Here is a 19,506-nt window from a genome sequence, read left to right as displayed (position 1 = left end):
GACTGATCATTACAGTAGTTCTCTAACGTATCAGTCTCAGAACACCTTTAGACTCTTAAAAATTAACTTCCCCAAAGGTCTTTTGTTTATGTGGGTTATAGGTATGAATATTTGCTATATTAGAAATTAAAACTGATAAATTTTTAACGTTATTTAAAAAATAATAATCCTATCACATGATAATATGTATGTTTTTATTTAAAATATCTCTATTTTCCAAGAATGAAAAGGGTGGCTGTATTAGTCCGTTCTCAAATCGCTATAAAGAACTACCTGAGACTGGGTAATTTATAAAGAAAAGAGGTTTAATTGGCTCACAGTTCCACAGACGGTACAGGAAGCATGGCTGGGGAAGCCTCAGGAAGCTGACAATCAAGGTGGAAGGTGAAGGGGAAGCAGACACATCCTACAAGGCTGGAGGAGGAGGAAGAGACAGAGTGGGGAGGTGCCACACACTTTTAAACAACCAGGTCTTATGAGAAGTCACTCACTATCACAAGAACAGCTGAGGATTATAATTCCACATCATATTTGGGCAGGCAATCCAAACATATCAGTGGTATTTACATTTTTGCAAAAATCCAAACCATATCAGTGGCATTTACATTTTTGCAATTTTTTTTTTTTTGAGACAGGGCCTCACTCTTGCCCAGGCTGAAGTGCAGTGGAATGATCTCAGCTCACTGCTGCCTCAACCTCCCAGGCTCAAGCAGATCCTCCAACCTTAGCCTGCCAAGCAGCTGAGACTACAGGTGCATGCCACCAAGCCAAAGGGATTTATATTTATCTATAAATTCATATATAAATCAGATATATTTATATAAAATGTATATATTATATATATAAATCAGATAAATAAATATGTATTTATATCTGATCTTAAAAGAGTAAAAGGGATTTATATTCCCAGGAAGAAGTAGAAAAGAGGAATATAGATAGTGGTTAAGAACCGGCATTTTGCAATAAGTCTGATCTGGATAGGAATTCTAGCTTTACTATTTACTAGCTCTGTGATCTTGGGAAAATTATTTACTGTTTGTGAACTTCAGTTTCCCTTCTACAAAATAGAGACAATACCATTTAATTTTTAATTTTTAATGGTATCGTCTCCATTTTATGGAAGGAAAACTAAATGGTATTTTAACCGACAATTCATTATTTTAAGACTGACCATTAACAGAGATACTGCATGTAAAGCAGATCACACAGAACCTGGCGCATGTAAAGCAGATCACACAGAATATGGCACACGTGAGCACTTGATGTGTACTACGTTACCCTTAGTGACGACTTTAATTATCGTGCGCATTCCCAGCGCTTCCTATGGTGCCCAACACAGAGCGGACGCCTAGAGACAATTTTGGGGGATGGGGCAGATGCTCTGCCTCGGGAAAAAAAAGCACACCTGCCCTGATGTTGGTGGCTGGGTCTGGAAGATACGTGGAAATTAAGCTAAGGATGTGTTGCTTCCAGATCAAAAACCGCAAAAATCTAACGCCGTGACTACTGACTACAGTCGGAGAGCACAGACTGGAGCAACCTCTCACGGCCTGGGCTGTCTGCGCGTGCGTGAGCCAGAAACCCGAGGCGCTCCCTGGGCCCGCCCTATCGATCGACCCGATCGGGGATCGTCAGCTTGGTTCTGGCCACAGAGGTTGCTCTTCTCGCGATGCTTCAGACCTGGCGGCAGGGAAAGGGTGGGCTAATTGGAGAGCCAGGAAGAGCGTGAGGCGGCCGCACGCTGCTTTCCCAGGAGGCTGTGCGTGCTCCTCGCTTCCTCCGCGGTCTTCCGAGCGGTCGCGTGAACTGCTTCCTGCAGGCTGGCCATGGCGCTTCACGTTCCCAAGGCTCCGGGCTTTGCCCAGATGCTCAAGGAGGGAGCGAAAGTAAGGGCTGAAGGAAAGGAATGAGGTGGGAGAGTCAGCATAGGGCTGCGGCGGCCGCGGCGAAGTAGGAGGGCCTACTAACGGGCTGAGCGTGCTGCCCTGGCTCAGCGGCCGGGGGAAGAGAAGATTCCAGAAAGGGAGGTGATTTTGGAAGGGCTCGGCCACCGGAGCCTGCGGGCACTTCTCTTCTTCCGCGACCGGGAGAAGGCCGAGGGATCGGCGGCACGATCGACATTGTACACCTTGAAGGTGGACGGATGTGAAGCCGCGCGTGCGTTTTGCCTCCATCCATAAATGGGGCTAAGGCCCGTCACCCTTAAAAGAGGTTGTGAGGGTGAAATTGAATAACGTAGATGAAATTGTCTTGAGAACTGCGACGTCGATTATCACATAGCTCGCGAGTTGTAGGATGGGGAAGAACGAGAACTAGCCGATCCAGAGAAGAGAGTGGGAAAAAGGGCCGGGTCTTGGTTGCTTCCTTCCCAGTGAGAAACAGACGGCTTTCAGCTTAGTTGACAGAAGCCATGCGTTGTAGCCAAATGAGTTCCGGTCCCAACTTATGTTAGCTGGCTTAATCTAAAATCTAACTTTCTTCGGTTTTGTTTTCTTCGTCTTTAAATTATGGAGATTGGACCAAGAGGTGGTGTCTTTGAGTTCTGTGTAATCTGCAGGATAAGTGATAGAGGGGTGCAGATAACACTGTTTTGTTTAATGGCCTTGTCTTGAACGTTAGTTCGGTAGCATAGTTTTTTAAAATATGTTACTGCACTATTGATAAATTTGTCTCTTGTGCTATTCAAATTGCATTCCTCTGTGTGTTCTCCAGATTTTGTTAATTCAAGAAATAGATCAGTGTGGTTGAATTTAAGGTTTTATGCGAGGTACGGGGAGCATTAACAGTTTAATAGAACTAGGTTCATGTTTGTAGGATGCACTTTTCAAATAATGTCGGTATAGTAAGTAAATGTCAGGGTTTAAGGTAAATGTTGGTGGAATAATCTTTTGAAAATGATATGGGCTGATTCCCTTGAAAAAAATCAGGCTGAGATAATAGCTTCCAATTTGGGTTTTTTTCACTAATACAGTTTTGGAAAACTCGTGTATCACAAAACATTATTTGTCATTCCAGTGCTAGTAGTTTTTTACAGAACACTGAGCTATTTCTTTCAATAAATAGGTACTGAAGGAACTGCAGTGAAAGACAAAAGTCCCACTTCTCGTAGAGTTTATGTCCTTCTAAGGCAGAAATAATGATTAAATAAAAGGAGAATTCCAAATAATGATGAAAGAAACTGCACTATAGTAGAGGATGACAGGAGGTTAAAATGTCTGTAAAAGAAGGATCAGGAATAGACAGAACACTTAGACGTTTAGGGAAGAACTCTTAGCTCAGTGCTTAGTGAGAGAAGCCCCTGAGCCTGGGCTGTTTCCCCCGACCTCTTACTTAGGGGGAAATGCCAGGCTTAGGGACTAACTAGTACAAAGACCCTGAGGAAGGAATGATTTTGACCTGTTTTTTTTTTTTTTTTAAACAACAACAATAACAGGTTGTAGGGCTGAAGCTTACCAAAGAAAGGAAGAATGGTAAATTCAGAGGAGGAGCCATACAAGGGCCGGGATATGTAGGGCCTTGTTTCCTTGAAAAGGGATTTGCATTTTATCCTAAGCTGGTTGGGAAACCATTGAAGGGTCTTAAGTATGGGAATGAGGGGATCTGATCAAATGGTAGTTTCTCACAGAATGGGGAGTGAGGGGAAGAAGCAAGAGTGTAAGCCAGGAGTTCAGACTTAAGTGTTATTGCTGGAATACAGTTCTTATTGCTGAAGATGCTTTTAAAGTAGTGGCTATTGGCAGGGGTTGGTGGCTCACACCTGTAATCCCAACACTGGGGAGGCCGAGGTCAGTGGATCACTTGAGGCCAGGAGTTCCTGGCCAACATGGTGAAACTCCGCCTCTCAAAAAAATAGCAAAAAAAAACAGCCTGGTGTGGTGGCGCGCGCCTCTAATCCCAGCTACTCAGGAGGCTGAGCCTCCAGAATTGCTTGAACCCGGGAGGCCCAGGTTGCAGTGAGCCGAGATCGTGCCACGATCTCGGCTCACTGCGCTCCAGCCTGAGCGATAGAGGAGACTCTCTCTCTCTCAAAAAAGAGTAATGGCTATTAACCTTGGTTTTGGATCACAAAATCATGGCTTGTATTGTAAGCAGTACTATGTAAATAGAACTTTTTGCAATGCTGGACATACGCTGTATCAGCGCTGTCCAGTGTGATATTCACTACCCACATGTAGCTACTGGGCATTTGAACTGTGGCTCCTGCATTGAGGAACTGAATTTTTTAATTTTAATTACTTGAAAGTTTATTTTAATTGCTTTCACTAGCCCCATGTATGTAGCTAGTGGCTACTGTATTGGGCAGCGCTTCTCTAAAGAAATGTTCTCATGCACAGTAGATTAGTGAAATATATCTGAGGACCCAAGTAAACCTCAACTCTAAAAAAGTCCAGTGTAGAATTTGTGAGAATTTTTAGTACTGTGAGCAGTTCGCTTTTCAATACATATACATTGGGATAATGTTGCAATTCAAAAAAAGTATTCAGTCTCTAAACACTTCAGTGGCACATACTTAAAGAACTTCTGGCTTTACAAAAGCCCAGATTCTAACACAATAAGAAAAATATTCCACATTTCAACAGTTAGTTAGAAAATACTGATAAACTCTGGAAAGGTATTCTACTTTTCTCTAATTAGACTTAGCATGGTTCCCTGTACTTTTCACTACTTTTAATAAAATTTTAAGTCTTTTGATGTGTAAGTAGGTACCTGCGGTCCCCCAAAATATTATACTTTATTCATTCAACTAGAGAGGAAATGTATGCATCATTTATGAATATCAAATGCTGTGTTTTACATTAAAAAATCTTGTTTGATTGTCTCAACAATCCTATGAGTTAGGTACTATTATAATTACCTCATCTTATAATGAAGAAATGTTAAGAAAATTGCCCAAATTTAAAAAGAGCCAGAAAGCTAAGATTTGTAACCAGCCCTCTTGTGCCAAATACCTAAGCTATGCTCCCTCTTTATTAGAGGCAAGATATAAGCAAAGATATCTTGTATTTGAAAATTCTTGTTTCACTGTCCTGTCTAATTAGCGGGGTTTTTTGTTTGTTTTTTTAACAGCACTTTTCAGGATTAGAAGAGGCTGTGTATAGAAACATACAAGCTTGCAAGGAGCTTGCCCAAACCACTCGTACAGCATATGGACCAAATGGTAATTTCTAAATTAATCTTTGTAAAGATACAGTAGTAGAATATTGTGTACTGCGTCTTCTTTCAAACTTGTTCTGAGGATGTTATAGTATGGCTTCGGAAGTTAATTTGATAGCTCAATGAATAGTTCATTTCCAATTTTTAGTTATTTCTAATTTTCAATCAACTCACATCTCTTTAGAAAAATGGGGGTCAATATATTGCTTTTTATCCTGTTGAGAGGATAGAAAAATTGTAACACTTTGACTAGTAAGATAGTACCTAATGTTCATTCTGACAAACACTAAATGTAAAAGTGACATAGTTTAAGGAAGAAAATTCTCTCCTTCCTCTTGCCTTCTACCACCAATTAAATTTAAATGATAGTTTCATGGAATAAACATACAACTAAATATACTAAGTAGATTATTTTGGCCTTTTTACATGTTAATTTCTGTTGAGCACTTGCTGCATGACAGTCATGTTGCAAACAGAAGACAGAAATTGGCAAAAATGTGAGATTTGGCATCTTACGTAGTAAATATTGTAGGACATTAGGAAGGAAAGAAAGAACATGGGTCTGCAGTCAGAGAATGCCCATGGGGCTATAAGATAAACTTGAAGAATAAATAGTATGTGTTTTCTTGCAAAGCTCTTTTTTTAATATACAAATTTATAATTTTTTAACTAGATTTTCCTGGGTATTTGGGGAAGGATTTGATTAATAATGGCTTTCTTTTTCTTTTTTTAACTGTTACTTTTGAGGAATGAACAAAATGGTTATCAACCACTTGGAGAAGTTGTTTGTGACAAACGATGCAGCAACTATTTTAAGAGAACTAGAAGTAAGTTGTTTCTTTAAAAAGTCAAGAAATATTTTGGTGACATCAAAATTAAGTAGATTTTAACTAGAAATCTCTTATTTCAGATTGGATAAGGGACTATTTTTCCAACTTGAAAATTTATTGTACAGATTGTTCTAATTATAAAGAGTCCTCTTTAGATTGAATGTTTTAGCCACTGAAATCTTAAAAATCTCTTAAGTTATTAATTTATGGAGGGATTGGTTGTGATACATTGCTAATTACGATATGAAATTGATTACCATTGTCTTCATTCTATAGAGTGACTCTGAAGTGAATTATTCCACAGTGCAAAAACGTATACATACAACAGTGGTTTTTAAAAAGATCCAACCATTTGGTTTTGTGAAAATAAAAACAATCAGTTGATGGCATTTTACTTTGTTCAGCTTCAGTTTTACTATTAGAATCTATAAAATAGATACTGCCTGCCAGCAGGGTTATAAGGAAGGTCTGGCACCTGAACAGGCAGAGAGAGCCATTCCTCATTCCCGCCTTGTAATTAAAGGATAACATATTCAACCTCAGAGAATTTTCCTGAAGCTTAGCCCTTGAAAGCACTAGAACTTAATCTTTTGTTTTAAATGAAACTATAGAAGAATCAACATTTTTCTAACCTCTTAAATAATATATTTTTGGTTGGACGCGGTGGCTCACGCCTGTAATCCCACCACTTTGGGAGGTCAAGGTAGGCGGATCACCTAAGGTCAGGAGTTTGAGACTAGCCTGGCCAACATGGTGAAACCCCATCTCTACTAAAAATACAGAAAAAAAATCAGCCGGGCATGGTGGCACACACCTGTAGTTCCAGCTACTCAGTAGGCTAGGGCAGGAGAATTGCTTGAACCTGGGAGGCGGAGGTTGCAATGAGCCAATATCGCGCCACTGCACTCCAGCCTGGGCGACAGAGCAAGACTCCATCTCAAAAAAGAAAAAAAAAATACATATTATATATATAAATTCTTAAAGAACTTAAGTTAAAAGTTAAATTTTAACTCCACAAAACACTCGTACAAGGATTTGTCACTGTGAATGTTAATGTTGCACACTGATGATCTCAGGAGTTACATCTCAGGAGTTATTAAAGTACAGTGGTGATACCGTCAAAATAATAAAATCACAGGGCTGACTTTTTATAGTTTTCTCGTTGCTCTCAGTTCTTACTCCTTGGCTTGTTTCTGTAAAGGTATCTAAAATTAAATCCTAAGAATAAAATCCACATAAAATTATGTTATATTTGAAGAAAAGTTTTATACTCCCCCTTTTGTTTAAATCACAAATTATAACCCTTACAACAAGAATATATAGTAAAATTGATATTGAGAGTCATGACCAAGTTAAGTGGTATCTATTTTAGTTCTCCCGAAGGCTTTTAAAAAATATCTAGGTTTGGTGGTTGTAATTACTTTGTTTTTTAATTTAGTGAAATATAATGATATGCTGAAACATATGTGTGGCACTGTATGTACAGGCCACCAAAAGAGGATGCACTTTGAAATTCTTATTTATAGTGATACATTTGTGCTGATCGGCATAAAGGGACTTGGATTTTTTCTTGTGACCACACTATAAGTAGCGTACAGCAGTGTAGCAGTGTGATCAGATGGAGTTACCTAATCTACAAGAAAATTGAGTCTATTTAAGAAATGGAAATGAACAATTTTATGTTGCTTTAAGGATCAGATGTTTAACTTGATATTACCTTTTCTACTAGGTACAGCATCCTGCTGCAAAAATGATTGTAATGGCTTCTCATATGCAAGAGCAAGAAGTTGGAGATAGCACAAACTTTGTTCTGGTATTTGCTGGAGCTCTCCTGGAATTAGCTGAAGAACTTCTGAGGATTGGCCTGTCAGTTTCAGAGGCAAGTGTTCATCTATAATTTACTCCTACTAAATTTTTGCTTACATATACACCTGCTTAAAACATAAACTAAAATCATTATTATAGTAGTAGCTAACATGCACTGAGCAGTTTGCTCTGTACCAGCCATTATAGTACATATGCTTCACATGCAGTATCATTTTAGTCTCACAAAAACCCTATTAGTGAGGCCTTATAATCCCATTTTATCTATTTTTTTCCCCACTTTATTTTAGATGAGAAAAGAGACTAAAATTAGAAAAATCTTGCCCAAGATCTCATAGCTAGTGAGTTAGGTAGAGTTAAGATTCAAATTTGGGCTGTCATCTAAGCCTCCATTCATAACTAGTAGAGTCTACTATATGTTTTATTCCGAAGTATATTCTTTGTCATTTTGTATCAAAAATAAACATCCATATGCATTGGGTTACCAAAATAAGCTACTTTAAGTCATGTCAGAATAGGAAATGTTGTTTATGTTTTAGGTCATAGAAGGTTATGAAATAGCCTGCAGAAAAGCTCATGAGATTCTTCCTAATTTGGTATGTTGTTCTGCAAAAAACCTTCGAGATATTGATGAAGTGTCATCTCTACTTCGTACCTCCATAATGAGTAAACAATATGGTAATGAAGTATTTCTGGCCAAGCTTATTGCTCAGGCATGCGGTAAGTAAATATCAGTAAATGAAAAGATCCAAAATAAAAATATCTTTAACATGACTAGATACTTTCTCTGTTGTCCCAAAATAATCTTTTGATATGTCTCATTTTCTTAACAGTATCTATTTTTCCTGATTCCGGCCATTTCAATGTTGATAACATCAGAGTTTGTAAAATTCTGGTAAGTAGAAAATGCATTAATGCTACATATCTAGCTCAGTTTTTTTGTGTGTTTTTTTTTGTTTTTTTGTGCAAAAAAAAAAAAAACATGTGTTCATCTAAACCTAAATGTTACTTCATGATTTGAACACTTAGGACTTTTTTTGAGGCATTATTTCTATTTATGAATTTATTTATTTTTGAGACGGAGTCTCGCTCTTGTTGCCCAGGTTGGGGTGCAATGACATGATCTCGGCTCACCGCAACCTCCGCCTCCCGGTTCAAGTGATTCTCCAGTCCCGGCCTCCCGAGTAGCTGGGATTACAGGCATGCGCCACCACACCCGGCTAATTTTGTATTTTTAGTAGAGATGGGGTTTCTCCGTGTTGGTCAGGCTGGTCTCGAACTCCTAACCTCAGGTGATCCACCTGCCTTGGCCTCCCAAAGTGCTGGGATTAACAGGCGTGAACCACCGTGCCTGGCCTTTGAGGCATTATTTTGTAACATTTTGATGTTGCTAAGTTGTAATAATACTACTACCTATTTAAGTTTAAAAGGATATTGACATTATCTCCTTATAAGGTCATTTTCTGTGATGTCTTGTGGGTTTAAGAATAATGTACAAACAAAATACTAAATTTTTTTTTTTTTTTTTGAGTCGGAGTCTGGCTCTGTTGCCCAGGTTGGAGTGTAGTGCCTCGACCTCGGCTCACTGCAACCTCCGCCTCCCAGGTTCAAGCGGTTTTCCTGCCTCAACCTCCCAAGTAGCTGGATTACAGGTGCATGCCACCATGTCCAGCTAATTTTTGTATTTTTTTAGTAGAGGCAGGGTTTCACCATGTTGGCCAGGCTGGTCTGAAACTCCTGACCTCATGATCTGCCCACCTTGGCCTCCCAAAGTGCTGAGATTACAGGTGTGAGCCACCGCGCCCAGCGCAAAATACTAATTTTTTTGTGTTCTTCATAATACTCTGAATTATAATAAGCTTATAAGACAGTTTTGAGTGGGGTGGAAATTGTCCTCTTCCTCTTCAATAATAGAATTCACACTTTAATGTTAGTATTGAAATATTAAAGTATATTTTTGATAAAATGTGCTTGATAGAGTAAAACCTATCAGTGGAGTGGTTTTGGTTTTGCACATTGGCATTCTGATTGTTAATGTGAATTTAGCATAACATAAGTACATGTGCTTTCCCTGAAGATACTCACGTGTTCTATGTTTGCTGTCTCCCTCCACGTACTGCCAGCTTTTCCCATTAAATGTAACCTTGTGAGAACAGAATCTTTGCTTTGTTCTGTGTTGTATTTGCAGTACTGACAGCTGTGGCTGGTATATTGGCACCAAGCACTAGGTAACTGAATGGCTAAGAGCAGTTCTCTGCCTTTGGTTCTTCCCAGTACATGGAAGGACCTCCCCTCCCTAAAAGTAGCTCATTCCCTCAGTGATTTCTGCCTCGAGCAGAAGGGTGTGCTGTATGTCCAGCACTCCACCCTTTATCCCAGGAGTCACTGCCTTGGTTTATGACTTTATTTTAGAAAGGGATATTTTTGGTATATGGAGAATCAGCAGTTTGACCGTAATGTTATTTTCATGAGATTGCTGATGGGTTTGGTATTCAATTCCTTAGGGCTCTGGTATCAGTTCCTCTTCAGTATTGCATGGCATGGTTTTTAAGAAGGAAACCGAAGGTGATGTAACATCTGTCAAAGATGCAAAAATAGCAGTGTACTCTTGTCCTTTTGATGGCATGATAACAGAAACTAAGGTATGTAGACTTCAAACCTTAAAAGTAATAATTGGGGTTGCACTTTCAGATTGTTTGAGTTAGCTCTTAAACCAGTAAGTACTTCTTAAAAAACTGAACATTGCAGGATCTTACCTATTTTTTTATGCCAGATTTATAGTCTTCAAATATCTAATTCAACTACTGAACATTAAACTGGAAATATAAAGATGGTGGCCGTATTATTTATAATCTGACACACAGCCCTTCTAGTAGAGCTTATACATTCAGCAAGTGAAAGAATATGAGAATGTGAGTATTTTGTGTGCTCTTCACGAAAATAAAGTTGACATTCTGTAGCATCCTGAAACAAGATAAGCTAATGTAATTTGAAAATGGTAGGTATGTTTCTAAAAATACATGTTAGAAAGTTTGAAGTTTGTGTTTATAGTCAAGTGGCTGACTTCATCTCTAGAATTCTTGAAATCCAAGTTGTTGATAGTTTTAAAATTTTGTAGCATGAGGGGGGTCTGGTCATTTGGTCCACATTTTATTTTATTGTATTTTATTCTTTTTTTTTTTTTTTTAAGAGTCTTGCTTTGTCACCCAGGCTTGAGTCCAGTGGTACGATCTCGGCTCCCTGCAACCTCCGCCTCCTGGGTTCAAGTGATCTCTGGCTAATTTTTGTATTTTTAATAGAGACAAAGTTTCACCATGTTGGCCAGACTGGTCTCCAACTCCTGACTGCAAGTGATCCACCCGCCTTGGCGTCCCAAAGTGCTAGGATTACAGACATGAGCCACCGCGCCCGGCCTAGTCCACATTTTAGAAGAAGTTTGAGAACCACAATGTTGTATTGATAACACTAGTTAGCCTTTGTCAAAAGACAAACACCAGGACACCTACCTACCTGACATATTTAAAATAAAAGCACTTCTCGGCCGGGCACGGTGTCTCACGCCTGTAATCCCAGCATAGGCCAAGGCAGGCAAATCACGAGGTCAGGAGTTCAAGACCAGCCTGGCCAACATGGTGAAACCCCGTCTCTACTAAAAATGCAAAAATTAGCTGGGCGTGGTGACGCTTGCCTGTAATCCCAGCTACTTGGGAGGCTGAGGCAGGAGAATCACTTGAACCAGGGAGTCAGAGGTTGTGGTGAGCCGAGATCCTGCCACTGCACTCCAGCATGGTGGCAGAGTGAGACTCTGTCTCAAAATAAATAAATAAATAGATAAAAGTACTTTTCCACCTAAGTACTTAACAAAAGCAGATGCATCTGTTTTGACAGGGGGTTCTAGAAGCAAGCTGAGTTTCTATTTCACACATACAGTATTCTGCTGCTTCATAATATATGCACATTTATCTTCATATTTTTTTGCCAAACCTTTATTTCTTCAGTCAACTATTATCTAATGACTTTGAACACCAACGTAGTGAAATGATTTTAAAGGGAATGTTTACTTGTTTTGCCAGGGAACAGTGTTGATAAAGACTGCTGAAGAATTGATGAATTTTAGTAAGGGAGAAGAAAACCTCATGGATGCACAAGTCAAAGCTATTGCTGATACTGGTGCAAATGTCGTAGTAACAGGTGGCAAAGTGGCAGACATGGCTCTTCATTATGCAAATAAATATAATATCATGTTAGTGAGGTAAGAAAAAGCCGAATTTTTTTTTACCTATATGATAAATGGTTTTTTGGTGGTGAAAACACTAAACGAAATAGACCATGAAGACTGTTAATAAAGGGAAAGTAAAGGTACTAGGTCAAATAGCAGAAGGACTTAGTTTGGGGAGGGGTCAGGAAACACCTCTGAGAAAACATAAATTTAAGCTGAGAGCTTGAAGAACCATTACCAGATAATTGAAGAGGGAAAAGCATTCCAGGCAAAAGGAACAACTTGTCCAAGAGACTAGACACAAGCTTGGTGCATTGCCTATCAGAGTGTGGAGTCAGGAAGATCCCTTTTAATCCATGAACACATTTATGGTGCACACTAGACAACTTACCCATTTCTACCTACCACCATCCCTAGTACCTAATAAAATGTGCAAAATAAATCACTCTTGTTCACAGAACATTGATTGCACAAAGTAAAGCAAAAATTTTCTATATGCTGTTGAGTTTTGTAAGGGTTTCTCTGATGTTTTAGAACTATAAACCACTGACATCCTAAAGTGACTTCCATTCTCCCAATTCTAGAACAATGCCATACAACACAGGCTTAAGATGTGGTACTGTTGGCCAGCTGGACTCACTCAGTCAGGAATCAGCTTCCTGGCCTCAGTGTTCATTGCAATCCAGACGTGTTCTGAGTTAAAATCCATTGTCAAAGGAATGTGACACGGGGGCTGGTATACAGGTTCCTCTTTAATTTGAACTTTATATGCTATCTGAAATTGATTAAAACTTTTATTAAGGTCTTTGTGTTTTTTAAAGGCTAAACTCAAAATGGGATCTCCGAAGACTTTGTAAAACAGTTGGTGCTACAGCTCTTCCTAGATTGGTATGTATTTTGGAAAACACTAAAAGATAGTTGAACAAGATGGAATTTTTATTACAACAGTCACTTTCTTACAGACACCTCCTGTCCTTGAAGAAATGGGACACTGTGACAGTGTTTGCCTCTCAGAAGTTGGAGATACTCAGGTGGTGGTTTTTAAGCATGGTATGTAGGAATGGTAAAACATGTTTAAGTGTAGGGCTTTAGCTTCTTGTATTTAATCACCAAATATATTTAATTTTTTGATAGAAAAGGAAGATGGCGCCATTTCTACCATAGTACTTCGAGGCTCTACAGACAATCTGATGGATGACATAGAAAGGGCAGTAGACGATGCTGTTAATACTTTCAAAGTTCTTACAAGGGTCAGTATCAGCAATATTCTTAGTAGTTTGTAAGGTCTGAGTAATTTGTATGGTCTTAAAAGTACGGTTTGCAGACTCTTGCACATCATGAGAACTTCAGAATGAGTGGTTTATATGAAATGAAGCACCTGTTTTTGTTTTTACCTAAGACTTAAGTGTCCATTGTTAGTGAATATGATAGTTTCCAAAAAAGATTGTACAGAGGAGTTAACAGCAAAACAGAGCTTTAAAAAAAAATTGTTTATCGTTGTTTTCCACTGTAATGTACTGTTAGTTGCTAAAGCAGTTCTTAGTGCTATATCTGTGGATATGCAAAAATGATATGGTACTATTCCCATTCTTCACTTTGGTCCTTTTCATATACCAGACACTGTGCACTAAGAAAATTTGCCCCACCCACTCATTTTTACCAAATATGTAATATGTATTTGAGTAACAATGACTGATAAAAACTCCTGTTTGGTGGGGTACTGGAATGTGAAAAGATTAGAAAACTGCAAACTGATTTTTAGTGAATTTGTTTTGTGTTCATTTTTTTTTTTTGGTGGGGGCACTACATACAGGATAAACGTCTTGTACCCGGAGGTGGAGCAACAGAAATTGAATTAGCCAAACAGATCACATCATATGGAGAGGTACAGCTTTTTCTGTATAAATTGACTTTCTTTCCATTGCTTGAATAAAAGACAGTAATTAACACATTTTTGTTTTAGACATGTCCTGGACTTGAACAGTATGCTATTAAGAAGTTTGCTGAGGCATTTGAAGCTATTCCCCGCGCACTGGCAGAAAACTCTGGAGTTAAGGCCAATGAAGTAATCTCTAAACTTTATGCAGTACATCAAGAAGGAAATAAAAACGTTGGATTAGATATTGAGGTATTTGAAAAAACACTGAACTTAAATTGCTTTATTTGGGGAATGCACAACCTAAAAATAGTATGAGTTTAAAAGAAATATCAATGAGAAACAGTGTTCTGATTTGGGAGCAGATTATTTTCTTAGTTTTTACATAGTTTGTCTGATGGAAGAACGTTTCATTTTCCTTCTGTTTTATTGATAGTCTTTTGTTCTGTAGTGTGTAGTCAGCCCAGTTCTGTATCCATTGATTCAACCAACCACAGATTGAAAATATTTGGAAAAACTAAAGACATTTAAAAATACACTATAACAACTGTGTTATATACACTGTGTTATATAATTAATCTGGAGACGATTTAAAGTATATGAGAGGATGTGCATAGATTATATACAAACACCATGCCATTTTATATAAGGGATTTGAGCATCCACAGATTTTGGCATCCTTGGAGGTGTCAGAACCAATCCTCACATACTAAAGGATGACTCTGTAAGGTAGGACTGTGCTTGGTTACTTTCCAGTACTATTTAAGGAGCTATGTGAGGCTTTTTGTGGGTATAAACATTTTCACATAAAAGGATTTTAAATGAAAGGATGAAAATGTGTTTGACAGGCTGAAGTCCCTGCTGTAAAGGACATGCTGGAAGCTGGTATTCTAGATACTTACCTGGGAAAATATTGGGCTATCAAACTCGCTACTAATGCTGCAGTCACTGTACTTAGAGTGGATCAGGTGAGCAAAGTGAAATTTTGATCTTTAAAAATACTCATTTGCATACGGTTTAATAGTATATTTTCCCAGAACTAGAACATAGCATAGTTCTAATTCAAAGGATTCTTAGTCCTCACATATTAGAGATACTATGTGCCCCCCTCCAATTTTTTTCTTCTATTATAAATTGTATTGAATATATTACAACTAATTTAAAATGGAGATCTTTCCACTGAAAGAATCCTTTGCCATTTTAAGTTGGAATCAGTGGAACAAATGTAATTTAAATATAACTTTCAAACCTTTTAGCCTTAGAACCCATTTGTACAAATAATTTAGAGAGTAAATTTAATATATAATACTAACATGGAATTTGGAAGGACCATAAAGCTCTCAAGCAGACATTGCAGACCACCAGCTTGAAGGAAAATGGGAGTCTCTAGCTGTCTGCAGATAAGAGGACTGGGCATTGAAAATTTTTTCTGCTATGACAAATTATAGCTTGAGGTACTAAAAGATGTTAAAGGTGTTTAAAATCATATTTCTACCCTTTTTTTTTTTTTGAAGAATTGTGGTAGACTGTTCTATATATAGAAGTAAACCTGAAATCATAATTATTTTTCCAAAAGGTATTTTCTGGCAAACTTAATTAAATACATTTCCCCACAAAATTCTGGAAGTAATTAATAAGCAATGACTATTTATAAGTACTTAACAGAAAATTTTAATTTGCTAGAGGGACAGTATACATCCATTAGGTAAAAGTCATGTCATATTAAAGGTGGAGTAAGTCCTAAGTAGAAATCAGTGGAAAGACATTTCAGCTTTTAAGTACAGTAAGGACCAGTTGGTGGTAATTATAACAAATTTATTGGAAGAACTATGATAGCAAGAGATGACCAAAAATGGAACTGGATATTTAGTTTCAAGTCATTGAAAATAAGCAGAAACTAGATGTTTATGTACCAGATTAACGGGTTTCTCTGTCAGCTTATTAGGTGATTTTCAATGGAAGAATATGTTTGAGTTCTTAAATAGAAACCTAAGAAAATACTTATTCTAGAAATTAGAATGTGGCTAAGAATAAAAGGGGAAACCAAAAATAGCAGGGACGGAAGAAGCTAAGTAGACTGCAGCATAAGGTACGCAGAAATTCCAACTGTGTTAGTTAGGAACTTTGAATGTCAATTATTCAAGCAAGACAATAACCACCACCCTTGGTCACAAAGGCAGTTTGAATTTTGGCTTTAAACTAGGAAGTCTGCTTTATCTTATGGTAGGGGAAGTTGTTGGTTGATCTGTTCCCCCAGTCTTTGCACTCTATGTGAAGTATGTATCTAAAGAACCCATCCAACTGTATTAACCAGTTTGTGTATATAGTGTATAGTATAATGAACCTAAATTTGTATAGTATATATTCTAGAAAAGGAATTGCACATCAAGCTTTTAAGCATTGGATAGTGTAGTACGGAGTGGATTAATCTTTGTTGGAATGTCTATTTCACTAGTTCTCAAAGTATGGTCCCAAAATAGTATCACCATCACCTGAGAACTTGTTAGAATGACAGATTCTCAGCCAGGTATGCTGGCTCACACCTGTAGTCCCAGCTACACAGGAGGCTGAGGTGGGAGGATCACTTGAGCCCAGGAGTTGAAGGCTGCAGTGAGCTATGATCACATCATGGCACTCCAGCCTGGTTGACAGAGTGACACTCCATCTTTTAAAAAACTAAAAATAAATAAGAAATACAGATTCTTGGAGGCCAGGCGCAGTGGCTCACGCCTGTAATCCCAGCACTTTGGGAGGCCAAGGCAGGAGGATCACGAGGTCAGGAGGTTGAGACCATCCTGGCTAACATGGTGAAATCCCGTCTCTACTAGAAAAACAAAAAATTAGCTGGGCATGGTGGCAGATGCCTGTAGTCCCAGCTACTCGGGAGGCTGAGGCAGGAGCATGGCATGAACCTGGGAGGTGGAGCCTGCAGTGAGTAGAGATGGCACCACTGTACTCCAGCCTGGGCGACAGAGCAAGACTCCATCTCAAAAAAAAAAAAAAGAAGAAATACAGATTCTCAGATGTCATTCCAGACCCACCAATATCAGAAATGCTGGAAGAGGCCTAGCAGTCTGTTTTAATGAGCACTTTTGATTATGGTGTCCACTAAAGTTTGGGAACTACTTGTTTTAGTGTTTTTTGTTTTGTTTTGTTTTTTTGAGACGGAGTCTTGCTCTGTCGCCAGGCTGGAGTGCAGTGGTGTGATCTCAGCTTACTGCAACCTCCACCTCCCAGGTTCAAGCAATTCTCCTGCTGCATCAGCCTCCCGAGTAGCTGGGACTACAGGCGCATGCCACCATGCCCACCTAATTTTTTTTTGTATTTTTAGTAGAGATGGGGTTTCACCATGTTGGCCAGGATGGTCTTGATCTCTTGACCTCGTGATCTGCCCGCCTTGGCCTCCCAAAGTGCTGGGATTACAGGCATGAGCCACCGCACCGCACCCAGCTTTTAGTTACTTTTTAAAATCAACGTGCACTTAGGTTTTAAAATTATGCTTAATGCCTTTAATTCAGTCTGAAATTACTCTCAATTGGTAACATGTTATTCTGAGAATTTCAGGTTTAGGTATCTTTTTTGTTGTTGTTGTTGTTGTGATAAGGTCTTACTCTATCACCCAGGCTGGAGGACAGTGGCACAATCATAATTAGCTCACCACAGCCTCAAAATCCTGAGTTCCAGTGATTCTTCTGCCTTAACATCCCGAATAGCTGGGACTGTAGGCAGGTGCTGTCATGCTTGGCTGATATATATATAATATATATATATCATATATATATTATATTATATAATATGTATAATCAAATATTATATATAATATATAATCAAATATTATATATAATATATAATCAAATATTGTATATTATATATAATCAAATATTGTATATTATATATAATCAAATATTATATATAATATATAATCAAATATTATATATTATATAATCAAATATATATAATATATAATCAAATATATATAATATATAATCAAATATATATAATATATAATCAAATATATAATATATAATCATATATTATATATAATCAAATATTTTATATATAATATATATAATCAAATATATATATTTTATATATTATATATAATCAAATATTATATATATTTTATATATATATATTTTTTAGTTTTTGTAGACTAGGTCTCACTTTGTTGCCCAGGCTGGTCTCAAACTCCTGGCCTCAAACCTTGGCCTCCCAAAGTGCTAGGATTACAGGCATGAGCCACTGCCCAGTTCAGGTTTGCAGATGGTAATTAAGATGTTTTCCAGCCGAGCGCAGTGGCTCACGCCTATAATCCCAACACTTTGGGAGGCCGAGGCGGGTGGATCATGCAGGAGTTTGAGACCAGCCTGGCCAACATGGTGAAACCCCATCTCTACTAAAAGTAAAAACTTAGCCGGGCGTGGTGGCGGGCATCTGTAATCCCAGTTACCCAGGAGGCTGAGGCAGGAGAATTGCATGAACCCAGGAGGCAGAGGTTGCATTGAGCCAGGATCATGCCACTGCACTCTCTAGCCTGGGCAACAGAGCAAGACTCCGTCTCAAAAAAAAAAAAAAAAAGCTAAAACCTATTTATTTTAGACAAAGTAAGGTGAGGTTTGTGGCGCTTTTTTTTTAAGTTGGGAACTTAGATTTTTGTTTATGAAAATTCCTGGCTGCTTGAATGATTCTCATTTCAGGTTTTAGAAAATTTCAGTGTTAAACTTTGTATATACTTATGTATCAACTACTTTAGATTATAATGGCAAAGCTGGCAGGTGGACCTAAAGCTCCTAAACCACAAGGAAATTGGGACAGAGATGGTTGGCAAGACGAATCTCATATATAAATAGCAAATCAGGTGCCAAACTGACTGACCGACTTACACCAGTGATGCATGCACATATTTTCACTTTCAGCTTTTTGAGTTATTGAAGTGCATGTCTTGGAATGTTCACTAATCTCTGTGGATTTTATTGCGGTTATCCATAAAAGCAGTAAACTTTCTCATGCTGCTGAAAGTTTACAATTGAATTTCTAACAACGGATCTTGCAAACTCTGTGCTGTAGTGTTTTATATGCAGTACATAATTATATCAAGAAGATTGCTTAATCTTAAATCATGCTAATAGCATTCTTTTCATTCTAAAGGTTAAGTTGATAAGCATACTCTTGTGTGATTCTTTTTTATGCAGATCATCATGGCAAAACCAGCTGGTGGGCCCAAGCCTCCAAGTGGGAAGAAAGACTGGGATGATGACCAAAATGATTGAAATTGGCTTAATTTTTACTGTAGGTGAAGGCTGTATTTGTAGTAGTACTCAAGAATCACCTGATGTTTTCTTATTCTCCTTAAATTAAGAGGTATTTTGTGTTTGTATTCTTGGCTGGATGTTATAATAAACATAGTTACTGTCAAAGCCTTATTGTCTAATGACCACGGTTATTGGCTCTAAATGACTTGTGTTCCTCTCAACCTTGTTAATCACATTAGCTGTGGGACTTAAGGCAAGTCACTTATGTAAGTAGAGGCCTATTACCCATGTATATCTGGCCTACTGCCTGTTTGTGTAAATAAGTTATTGGAACACAGCCATGCTCATACC

At 38.1% G+C, this 19,506-nt stretch overlaps 1 protein-coding gene across 2 annotated transcripts; it reads left to right on the top strand.

Moving 5' to 3' along the window:
- Positions 1-1,306: 1,306 nt before the first annotated feature.
- CCT8 (chaperonin containing TCP1 subunit 8) lies at positions 1,307-19,320 on the top strand. 2 transcript variants are annotated; one of them, XM_003813183.6, is made up of 15 exons: positions 1,307-1,886; positions 5,068-5,158; positions 5,902-5,981; positions 7,714-7,863; positions 8,348-8,528; positions 8,642-8,703; positions 10,313-10,450; positions 11,882-12,060; positions 12,849-12,915; positions 12,990-13,077; positions 13,162-13,277; positions 13,841-13,912; positions 13,991-14,155; positions 14,752-14,871; positions 19,096-19,320. In XM_003813183.6, the coding sequence occupies exons 1-15, from the start codon at positions 1,827-1,829 to the stop codon at positions 19,171-19,173; spliced, it is 1,647 nt and encodes a 548-aa protein (XP_003813231.4). In that variant the 5' UTR covers positions 1,307-1,826; the 3' UTR covers positions 19,174-19,320. The 2 variants fall into 2 exon arrangements, with proteins under 2 accessions (XP_003813231.4, XP_054961237.2); XM_055105262.2 differs by lacking the exon at positions 1,307-1,886 and adding an exon at positions 2,139-2,157.
- The last annotated feature ends 186 nt before the right edge of the window (positions 19,321-19,506 follow it).

The sequence above is a fragment of the Pan paniscus genome, chromosome 22 (genome assembly GCF_029289425.2).
Source record: "Pan paniscus chromosome 22, NHGRI_mPanPan1-v2.0_pri, whole genome shotgun sequence".
In the NCBI taxonomy this organism is placed as follows: domain Eukaryota; kingdom Metazoa; phylum Chordata; class Mammalia; order Primates; family Hominidae; genus Pan; species Pan paniscus.
The sequence above is the reverse complement of the archived record's forward strand: the minus strand, read 5'-3'. Positions and strand labels throughout refer to the sequence as shown.